The sequence below is a fragment of the Macrobrachium nipponense genome, chromosome 1, assembly GCF_015104395.2.
Source record: "Macrobrachium nipponense isolate FS-2020 chromosome 1, ASM1510439v2, whole genome shotgun sequence".
In the NCBI taxonomy this organism is placed as follows: domain Eukaryota; kingdom Metazoa; phylum Arthropoda; class Malacostraca; order Decapoda; family Palaemonidae; genus Macrobrachium; species Macrobrachium nipponense.
The window spans coordinates 180,571,442-180,583,494 of NC_087200.1; the positions used below are offsets into that span (position 1 = coordinate 180,571,442).

The window sequence follows — 12,053 nt, forward strand, 5'->3', positions numbered from 1 at the left end:
CACACACACACACACATACACACACACACACACACATATATATATATATATGTATATATATAATATATATATATGATTTATATTATATATGTATATATATATATAAAGGTTTTTGGCACGAAGGAAAAAAATGAAAAAGCGAGATAGCCAAGTACTTTCGGTCCTGTTCGGACCCTTTACTGAGGCAAACTGATTTTACAAAGAACAACATAACCAAAAGAAAGCTTAATATACAAACTGACACTACAAGATTAGCAAGCAATAAGTGTCAGTTTGTATATTGAGCTTTCTTTTGACTATGTTGTTCTGTGTAAAATCAGTTTGCCTCAGTAAAGGGTCCGAACAGGACCGAAAGTACTTGGCTATCTCGCTTTTTCATTTTTTCCTTCGTGGCAAAAAACCTTTATTTATACATAGCATCACGTTTTATATACTTCGTGATCAAGTTATTCATATATATATATATATATATATATATATATATATATATTATATATATATATGATTGGTAAAAATGTTCTGTTATAACAGAATTCCATGTAATAAAAGGAGCCCATAAAAACACCAAAATTTAGAGAGAGAAATACTATATTTCAGAGACTGCAGTCTCCCTCTTCAGGTAGATGAATGAGAAAAGTTACAGAGAAGGTGGTATTTATACCAAGAGGTCCATCACAGGTACGCCAATTTAGGGGAGTGACCTAAATTGGCATACTTGTGGATAGACCTATTTGTATAAATACCACCCTTCTCTGTAACTTCTCATTCATCTACCTGAAGAGGGAGGCAGCAGTCTCTGAAATATAGTATTTCTCTCTCTAAATTTTATAGTCAGTTATTTATATATATACAAATATATCAAGTGCATACATACATGTAAATGCATTAGACATACGCACACAGACACATGCATTTACATACATTTATATATATATATCATATATATGTATATGATATATATTATATATATATATATATATATATATTATATATATATATATATATATATATATATATATATGTGCGAATACCACAGGAAAATGGTAGGCAGAAATCCAAGCGCTTTCGTCTTTACTAAGACATTGTCAAGGAACGAATGAAATACAGTCGGAAAGAAAGTTATCAGGTAAATGATAAAAGATCAAGAATACCAGATGGTCAATTGTCAAAAGGGTAAGAATCAAATATTATATATATATATATATATATATATATATATATATATATATATATATATATATATATATAATCTCTCGGGTATATCTTTATTTATGAAAAGACCGTTCGTTGCCCCTCAAAGAGCGGGCGCTTCAAAGACGTTGCCTGCCCCCCCCCTAAAGGAAGGCTACTTCAAAGAAAAAAGGGGGTTATTCCTTATCCTATTCAACTTTTTCAGCCGTTGAGTTATCGTCATAAGAAACCCTCTTTCCCCTAGAATGCCTCCCTTTGAAGAAAGAAGAGGAAAAAAGAAGCATATGGCTCCCTTTCGTTAGATTAAAATATTCAAAGCGCTGAGAATAGTTTCAGTTTGTTTACAAATAAGAGACGTTCAGTGTTTTATATTTTTTATCTGAGTCTTGTTTTTATTTATTAGATCCAGTCTAGGGTTTACTTTGAGAATATTAATTTAGAATTGCAAGTTGCAGACATACTGACAGTACTGAAATTCATCTTTACGTAATTTTAATCTTTACGTAATTTTAAGTGTAATTGTCAATAGGTATTTTTTTTTTCCAAGAAAGCCTCCACTTTCAGATTCTAAAGTCATGATTCCTACGTGTCTCTTTATAAATTCATTGCTTCCTTATTTGCTAAAGCGTCAGTAGTAAGCTTTTGTGACGGTAATAACTGGAACAGACTGAACATTCCTTGAACCGTATGGATTAAGTTCGATACTGGTGACGTAGAATAAAGCCTTTAAAAGTGGATTTTGAAATTACATAAATACATACCCTCAGTACTGTGTGAATACCTACCTTCATTATTATGTGAATATATATCCTCAATACTGTGTGAATACATACCGTGATTTCTGTGAATACTTACCCTCATTACTGTGTCATTTTAGTCATTTATTTGATCTCATTACAGCCTCCCTTCCCGTAATTTATGATGATCTGTTGCTTTGATTATAACTTAAAAATACCCAGTAAAGGATGCCCCCAGCTGACATCGACATACCCTCATTACTGTGAATAGTTACCCTTATCACTGTGAATACATACCCTCATTACTGTGCTATTTTAGTCATTTATCAGTTCTCATCACAGCCTCCTTCTATTGATTATATATCCCACAATTTACGATCCTCTGCTGCTATGATTATACCCTAAATTTACCCAGTTATTGATACACCTAGGTGACATCGAAATACCCTCATTACTGCGAATACATACCCTCATTAACGTGTTATTGAAGTCATTTATCTGATCTCATCACAGCCTCCTTCTATTGATTATATATCCCACAATTTACGATCCCCTGCTGCTATGATTATATCCTAAATCTTCCCAGTCAGTGATGGCCACCCCCCAACCCCCAGGTGACATCGACCTGGTGTACATGAGGGATCAGTACGGATGGTTCGGGGTGTCCTTTTACTTCACCTTCATCTTCGTCATGACGTTCATCGTCCTGAACATGTTCTTCACCATCGTGGGAGACGCCTTCTCCGTCACGAAGGAGGAAGTCGCCAACGAGAAGAACCAGTACGAGCTCCTCAACTTCATCACGGGGCTGGTGAAGGTGAGCCGAGGCCCTCCTGTATAAAAAGTACCCACTAGGGTCACATCTATTACCTTGGTGTGTTTGTTGAACTGGTTTGCCTTTTCTGTCTTTCAGGACGTTTCTTCTAGAAGTTCCAGCGAAGATGCGATGCATTACTATCCTGATACCATTCTCCTTGTACGTTCATAATTTGTTTATTTATTTATTTATTTATTTATTCATTTATTTATTTATGTATTTATATGCTGTTTTTCTCCTCACAAGTTCAAGCGAAGATGCAATTTATTACTACCCAATTACAATTCTCCTTGTACTTTAATAATTGACTTACATATTTATTTATTTATCTGTTTTTCTCCTCTTTCTGTATATCCCTCTACCTTCGGTTCCTTCTTTCGAATGAACACCATAGTCCCTGGAAGCTTGAATTTCGTCAGTGGCCCCTGTGTGCTTGTTTTTTATGAAGAGGGTTCATCTTTGGAATAATAATAATAATAATAATAATAATAATAATAATAATAATAATAATAATAATAATAATAATAATAATAATAATAATAATAATAATAATAATATCAAACAACGACACACGAAGGAACACCGACGAAGTAACAGAGAGGACGGAATGGGTAGAAAAGATTAGACAATGGATGGAGCCAGATACAGAGAGGACAAAGATCCCCTCCATGAAAGCCTACAACATCAAGAAATTAAGGGAGAAAACAAGTGAGGTCAATGAAATAATGGGCATAATACAGACCACCAGTATCACAGAAACAAATAACTTGACATATGCAGGAGCAAGATTAGTAGCAGAACTGATGGGGATTCGAACACCAACACCACCAGCACAACCAACCCAACAGAAACCAAAACAGCAACCTCCTTGGAAAAGGCGCCTGGAAAAGCAAATCATGGTGATGAGATCTGACTTGAGTAAACTGAAAGAGATGGCAGAAAAAAGGCTAAGAAGCAAGAAAACAAGGGAGGAACTCAACGAGAAATACAAAGTACAAGAGAGGGGACTAAACAACACAATAGAAGATGTAAAACAGAGGCTTAAGGCCAAAGCACATAAGATCCAACGGTACATGAACAGGAATAAGGGATACCAACAGAACAAACTATTCGGAACTAACCAGAAAAGACTATACAGCCAACTAAGAGGGGAAGACAACCACCCAGAAATTCCTGAAGCCGAAGCAAGTAAGAGACTCTGGGAAAACATATGGAGCAATCCGGTATCACACAACAAACATGCAACATGGCTCCAGGAAGTCAAGGAAGAAGAAACAGGGAGAATAAAACAAAGATTCACAGAGATCACGACACACAGTCAGACACCAACTAAAGAAAATGCCAAACTGGAAAGCCCCAGGTCCCGATGAAGTCCATGGATACTGGCTCAAAAACTTCAAGGCCCTACACCCACGAATAGCAGAACAACTCCAGCATTGTATCTCAAATCACCAAGCACCGAAATGGATGACCACAGGAAGAACATCCTTAGTACAAAAAGACAAGAGTAAGGGAAATATAGCCAGTAACTACAGGCCTATCACCTGCCTACTAATAATGTGGAAGTTACTAACAGGTATCATCAGTGAAAGGCTATACAACTACCTAGAGGAGACAAACACCATCCACCCCACCAACAGAAAGGCTGCAGAAGGAAGTGTAGGGGCACAAAAGACCAGCTCCTCATAGACAAAATGGTAATGAAGAACAGTAGGAGAAGGAAAACCAACCTAAGCATGGCATGGATAGACTATAAGAAAGCCTTCCACATGATACCACACACATGGCTAATAGAATGCCTGAAAATATATGGGGCAGAGGAAAATACCATCAGCTTCCTCAAAAATACAATGCGCAACTGGAATACAATACTTACAAGCGCTGGAATAAGACTAGCAGAGGTTAATATCAGGAGAGGGATCTTCCAGGGCGACTCACTGTCCCCACTACTCTTCGTAGTAGCCATGATTCCCATGACAAAAGTACTACAGAAGATGGATGCCGGGTACCAACTCAAGAAAAGAGGCAACAGAATCAACCATCTGATGTTCATGGACGACATCAAGCTGTATGGTAAGAGCATCAAGGAAATAGATACCCTAATCCAGACTGTAAGGATTGTATCTGGGGACATCAGGATGGAGTTTGGAATAGAAAAATGCGCCTTAGTCAACATACAAAAAGGCAAAGTAACGAGAACTGAAGGGATAAAGCTACCAGATGGGAGCAACATCAAACACATAGATGAGACTGGATACAAATACCTGGGAATAATGGAAGGAGGAGCTATAAAACACCAAGAGATGAAGGACACGATCAGGAAAGAATATATGCAGAGACTCAAGGCGATACTCAAGTCAAAACTCAACGCCGGAAATATGATAAAAGCCATAAACACATGGGCAGTGCCAGTAATCAGATACAGCGCAGGAATAGTGGAATGGACGAAGGCAGAACTCTGCAGCATAGATCAGAAAACCAGGAAACATATGACAATACACAAAGCACTACACCCGAGAGCATATACGGACAGACTATACATAACACGAAAGGAAGGAGGGAGAGGACTACTAAGTATAGAGGACTGCGTCAACATCGAAAACAGAGCACTGGGGCAATATCTGAAAACCAGTGAAGACGAGTGGCTAAAGAGTGCATGGGAAGAAGGACTAATAAAAGCAGACGAAGACCCAGAAATATACAGAGACAGGAGAAAGACAGAAAGAACAGAGGACTGGCACAACAAACCAATGCACGGACAATACATGAGACAGACTAAAGAACTAGCCAGCGATGACAATTGGCAATGGCTACAGAGGGGAGAGCTAAAGAAGGAAACTGAAGGAATGATAACAGCGGCACAAGATCAGGCCCTAAGAACCAGATATGTTCAAAGTACGATAGACGGAAATAACATCTCTCCCATATGTAGGAAGTGCAATACGAAAAGTGAAACCATAAACCACATAGCAAGTGAATGCCCGGCACTTGCACAGAACCAGTACAAAAAGAGGCATGATTCAGTAGAAAAAGCCCTCCACTGGAGCCTGTGCAAGAAACATCAGCTACCTTGCAGTAATAAGTGGTACGAGCACCAACCTGAAGGAGTGATAGAAAACGATCAGGCAAAGATCCTCTGGGACTATGGTATCAGAACGGATAGGGTGATACGTGCAAACAGACCAGACGTGACGTTGATTGACAAGGTCAAGAAGAAAGTATCACTTATTGATGTCGCAATACCATGGGACACCAGAGTTGAAGAGAAAGAGAGGGAAAAAATGGATAAGTATCAAGATCTGAAAATAGAAATAAGAAGGATATGGGATATGCCAGTGGAAATCGTACCCATAATCATAGGAGCACTAGGCACGATCCCAAGATCCCTGAAAAGGAATCTAGAAAAACTAGAGGCTGAAGTAGCTCCAGGACTCATGCAGAAGAGTGTGATCCTAGAAACGGCACACATAGTCGAAGAAGTGATAGACTCCTAAGGAAGGGCGGATGCAACCCGGAACCCCACACTATAAATACCACCCAGTCGAATTGGAGGACTGTGATAAAGAAAAAAAAAAAAAAAAAAAAAAAAAAAATAATAATAATGATGATGATGATGATGATGATGATGATAATAATAATAATAATAAGGTAACTTGGGTCACCTCTGTCTTATTGTGTTTATTAGAATGTCCCCAACCAACCAACCAACCCCCCCCACTTATTTTTTTTTTTGCAAAGTCTCATAAGAAAAGTTTCTTCAAGTCACTTCCATTGTTTTCTTGAAGACATTAAGTATCTGTGGCCTGTCACTTACATGGGCCGATGATTTATAGAAGGAAAAATCTACTAATTTACCACTAATAACATTACAGTTACGATTATCCAGTAGGCTACGTTTGACAGACAAGACTGAATGAATTACGCATTAAAAGATGAACGTTTTCTCCTGCTCTTTATTAGGACATGCTTGGTATGCGAACGGCAGCTGAGAGAGAGGCTGAATTGAACGAGGAGGAAAACGAGGGTAAGAAATCATTAGAATCTGTTCTAAGTGAAGTGAAAGGAACTCAGATAAGAAGCGTAGCAATGAACAGCTATGAGTTCGGAAAGTACCAAAACACAGTGAAGGTATTTTCGCTTCTCATGGATACGAATTAGCTCGTGTTATGACTGAATTCTTTGCCAGAACGAACAGCCTACTAGTTTCTAGTCACTCTGGCTATTTGGGAACTCTCTTTCCATTGCTAATATCTCATTCTGAACTTTCATTCGAGTTTCATGTATATTCAAGTTAAAAATTATGTGAGATTCATCGAAAGCTTTGCTTTCTATGTCTACGAGACTTTTTAAATCTTAATCAGCATTGCTACTGAGATTTGGTGTGAGGGAAGTTCATGGATAGATGAGTAAGTTAATATTTGATAATGATAATAATAATAAATTATTATTATTATTATTATTTTCTAACAAATCTTGTGCCTTGTTCCCTTGACCCATTCAAAAATTAATGGAAAAGGAAACATTTTTACCCATAACGACAAACAAATAAGCATAAAGTATTTTAGAAGTTAGTACTGTAACAAAAAACAAATAATGAATTGGAAATGGCGATAAACCTTTATTCTAACAAGAATAAAATTCTCACAACTAAACCACATTGCTGTTACTTAGTATTTTATTAGAAATCATGGAGTAGTGAGTGATATTTCTGATTAGTCTGCAACTCATATTTTTCTCAATTTGCAGAAGAGACGACAGTCGAGGAACTCTCGGTACCCACCTTGTCTGTCGACGATGCTGACGCCCTCGAGGACGAAGGAGCCGAAGACGACGATTCCAAGGATTCCAAGGAGAGGGAAGGAGGTGTTCCTGGAATTGCCATTTACACGGTGCCAACGACTCCTCCGCCTACACGGGCCTCTGCCCGTCCTCATGCCCATCATCCTCCTTCGTCTATGCTCGCGATTCCAGGTCAGTTTTTGACCTCGTTAGGGTCAGTTCTGGTCATCCTCATCCATCTAAAAAAAACTAGAGAGACTACAGGGCTGCAAATTGGCATGTTGGTCATCCATCATCCAATCATCTAACATACCAAATTGCAGCCCTCTAGCCTCAGTAGTCTTTATTTTAAGTAAGGTTAAAGTTAGCCATGGATCGTGCATCTGGCAGCGCTTCCTCGAGGCGTAGGACGCACCCTCACTCTATCGCATCAGAGAAGCAACTGAAACGCTACTGATCTTAGCTGAAGGCTTGATAAAGCATTATGCGTTGTACAAAAAACTTAATTTCGCAGAAGAAACTTCGGCGCATTTTTTACTTGTTTTATTTCGTTAGCATCAGTTCTCATCCTCAGCTCAGCCTAAGACTCCTTCCTCTCTATTCCAGGACCAATTCCACGGTCTAGAGAGGCCGTGACTAGTTCGAAATCTGGTCATAATTTATGTGAGGCGAAGCCACACCTTGTTCCTGTTATTCTTAAAATTCATACAGCTGTCCTTGGCCAAGTGTAACTAGATGTTGTGACTAGACTTTTTTTTTTTTAATCTAATTCTTTATCCATCAATGATGACACTCAGGGCCTTTATGTCGGTGAAGATTTTGCATGAACTTCAAATTCATGGAATACAAAATACAGGTGATAGTTAAATTTAAAAACAGTTGTAGAATAAATGAGAAATACGAGACGTTGCATTCTCTTGAAACTGAGTTGGTTTATGGCATGTTTTGAAGGGACTTTTAACGTTATCATTGGAAATGTTAGCTTATGATTTTAATTAACACGTTATGAGGAATTCAAAACAGTAATTTGATGATCTCTATAGATCTCTTAATTCCGTTTATCTTTTATATATAAATGAAAATTAACGCACTATTGTACTATGCTCGAGAGAACATATGAGATGACGTCTAAAAATGATTGACATTAATTAGATAATGGGTATGATGCCAAGGAACAGGTCTCTGACTAGAATACTGAAAATATGGCCGCAGTATTCTGTAGCTTTGTCTACATAATTGTTTAATAAATTATCATGAAAGCCTTTTGTATCATGAAACGTTCTTTTGCAAAACACTGCCTTAACCCATTAGTCTATGTTTAACCCCCTTTCGTTCACTCTACTGTACCTTCGTTCATAGTCTTTTTCCCCCATCATAGTAGTACTTTCCACCCTCTCCTGACAATCATTGTTTCGTAGCGCAACTGCTTGGAGGTTTTCCTCCTGTTAACCTTTGAAGCCAATTTACTCTCAATTTCCCTTCTAGTGCTGAATGACCTTATGGGTCCAAGCGCTTGGCCCTCAGCCTAAATTTTATATTCCATTCCTTTCTTAACAGTTTTTAGGCTCTAGGTAATGCAAGCGCAAAAAAGTTGCTTTTCTGATATTCTCATCGTTTAAAATTCAAAGAAATGCTCGGAAAATTACTTGGGTAATTTATCATTTCTGAAAACCTAATCTGAATCATTTAAAATTAAAGGAATGGGCGACGGACTTCCGGAGAATCCACGGGCCCTTCAACAAGGGCGCCATCAAAGCTCCCCCTCCTCCTCCTCCTCCAGCAGCGTCGGTGGATCAGCCCCTCCAAGTCCAGGGAAATCTGTTTTGAGGTCGACGCCCTCCGAGTCCGACTCGGGCGTTGCAGTTTCGGGAGAACTTCCTGGGGCTGTGGAAGGCCCACCTGTGACCGACGACTCTCAAAAGGCTTCTGAGAAGGTCCTGAGTTTCGAGGTCCCTCCGCCAGCTTGCTACATTCCTCCTGGAGGTGAGTTTCGAGTGGTTGTTGCAGCAGTAGCAGCAGTAGTAGTAGTGATAGTAATAGTAGTAGTATTAGTATTAGATAGGGGTAATCAAGGTAATCAGCATCCCCTCTTTCAGTTACGTCTTGCTCAACTCATCATATTATCTGTGACTAAGAACGAGCTTCACTGTACCACTTTGATATGGCTGAGAACGAGCTTCACTGTACCACTTTGATGTGGCTAAGAACGAGCTTCACTGTACCACTTTGATGTGGTTAAGAACGAGCTTCACTGTACCACTTTGATGTGGCTGAGAACGAGCTTCACTGTACCACTTTGACGTGGTTAAGAACGAGCTTCACTGTACCACTTTGATGTGGCTGAGAACGAGCTTCACTGTACCACTTTCATGTGGCTAAGAACGAACAGACAAGAACTTATAAAAGACAATATATTTTTCAGATAGAATACTCATTAGCATAATTCTGTCCTCATTTCATTTGATTTCTGGAAATATGAAGTATTTTTTTCCACCCGAGCAGGAAGGTCGTCAAATTTAGGTATCTGTGAATAAATTCTGTGGAGCCCTACTTAATTATTATATTTGATCTTCTTATTTATCTAGCCTGTATATTTTGTTTTTATTAGTTAACCTACCAAAATTTTTTTGTGCCAGAACAAAATGGAAATTTAGCCATGCCTGGGAAGGACGCAGTCATCAGTTTCACCTCCGTACCTGACGCTTCGACACTTTATCTGAGTTCTCCCACTACTGGACCACTGGCGGTAAGATTCTACTCTCTCTCTCTCTCTCTCTCTCTCTCTCTCTCGGCTCACTGTCAGTTCTTCGGGGAAGTCGAAGCAAGATTGGTTTAAGAATATCCAAGAACTTTGTTGGTAAGTTTGTCTTACCAAATTACACTACGGTCTTCTAGCAAAGCTTTCATTGATTAGTTATCTTTAGCAGTATACTGAGCTTTTCTCAACTCATCAGTCTTTCAGTTATAAAAAAAGGACAGAGTTAAAATAGTCTTCATTCTACTGCCTGGATGATGTCCCTCATCTTTTTATACCTTTTAACGGAAGGTTAATGAAGCAAATTTAGATATACTGTTTTGTGTGATGGGATATGACTTAAGCAAGTTTTACTTCGCCTTTAGTACATTGTGTGTTGTTAGTTTTTTTCGTGTTTATTTGTATGTGATAATTCATGTTAATCTTGCTGGACAATTTTGTAACTTTTATATTTTTAGTTCTCATCCTTTTTTAGCCTTGAAAATGAGACCATAGTCTTGCAATGTTGGCAACAATAAAGCGACCCTATGTATTGAGCTGTTTTGCCTCTTCACCACTTACATGATGGGGATCCAACCTCGACTTCTTATTGGATCACTTAAGTTCTCTTATGTTAGATAAATACAGCTCTTCTAAATTCGCTTCGGTTTATTAATAAAATCTTCGAACACACTTTATATTTGAAGGGGTTTAGCGTTTCTTAATGTGGCTTAATTTAGTGCTGAAAACGCAGGTTATTCTCATGATCTTGCTCCGTTTATTGGTAAAAACTTCGAACACACTTTATTGGTAAAAACTTCGAACAAACTTAATTGGTAAAAACTTCGAACGCACTTTATATTTTAGAGAGTTTAGCGTTTCATAATGTGGTTTAATTTAGTGATGAAAACGCAGGTTATTCTAATGATCTTACTCAGTTTATTGGTAAATTTGCCTCAGTTTTTTTGGTAAAAACTTCGAACACACTATAGTTGAGAGACTTTAGCGTTTCTTAATGTGTCTTAATTTAGTGATGAAAAGGCAGATTATTCTCAATTTTCATGATCTTACCGTGTCTTCAGCCCTGTTCCAATGACGAAAATTTACAGATTCTCAATATTTTTTTTTTTTTTTTTTTTTTTTTTTACACAGGTGGGAAGTACCCCAGGAGGCAAATGTGAAAATCTGGGAGGCCTAAAGGACGCCCCAAGGCCTCTGTCTGCCTCCTTCCTGGCTGGGATCGAAGTGCCCGAGACACCTGTACCAAGTCAGGTAATTCTTGGACTTTTTGTATGTTTATTAAGGTCTTATTTCGCTAGAAAATGGCCTTGCCGCATAGAGAATTTATTATGTAAGTCAGGAGCACAAAACAAAAAAAGAAAATCTTGTCTTTTTTTTTTGACCAGGGAAATATTTAATTTTCCTTCTTTTTTAACTTAACACCGTCGATGCCAATAAAAGAAACGTACCTTATTTATCTAAACACAAACGATGACTAAAATATTTTACGTGTACATTTTGCCAAAGAAAAATGAACTGTTTTTTACCCAAAACACAATCGTAACTTCTGATAACTATGCATTACTCAATGCACAGAGGACATGGAAATGCAGTTTCATATACGTATTTCACTCAGTAAATAACCTTTTCAGTCATTCCACCTCTTTGACTATAAATACACCGTAGATGAACTGCAAGAGACGTAATGGTATGGTTCTTATCCTCCAATTGAAACATCCATAATAAAGTATTCTTCACCCTTTGAGTAACTGCTGATCATTATGAAAACAGAATA

At 38.1% G+C, this 12,053-nt stretch overlaps 1 protein-coding gene across 1 annotated transcript in view; it reads left to right on the forward strand.

Moving 5' to 3' along the window:
* The first annotated feature begins 2,520 nt into the window (after positions 1-2,520).
* The window catches only part of LOC135219016 (uncharacterized), a 10,288-nt gene continuing 755 nt past the window's right edge, over positions 2,521-12,053 (forward strand). The window contains exons 1-6 of the mRNA XM_064255451.1: positions 2,521-2,745; positions 6,706-6,769; positions 7,492-7,716; positions 9,223-9,507; positions 10,161-10,270; positions 11,411-11,530. Coding sequence (XP_064111521.1) covers positions 2,521-2,745; positions 6,706-6,769; positions 7,492-7,716; positions 9,223-9,507; positions 10,161-10,270; positions 11,411-11,530 — 1,029 coding nt within the window. The remainder of the gene's footprint in view (positions 2,746-6,705; positions 6,770-7,491; positions 7,717-9,222; positions 9,508-10,160; positions 10,271-11,410; positions 11,531-12,053) is intronic.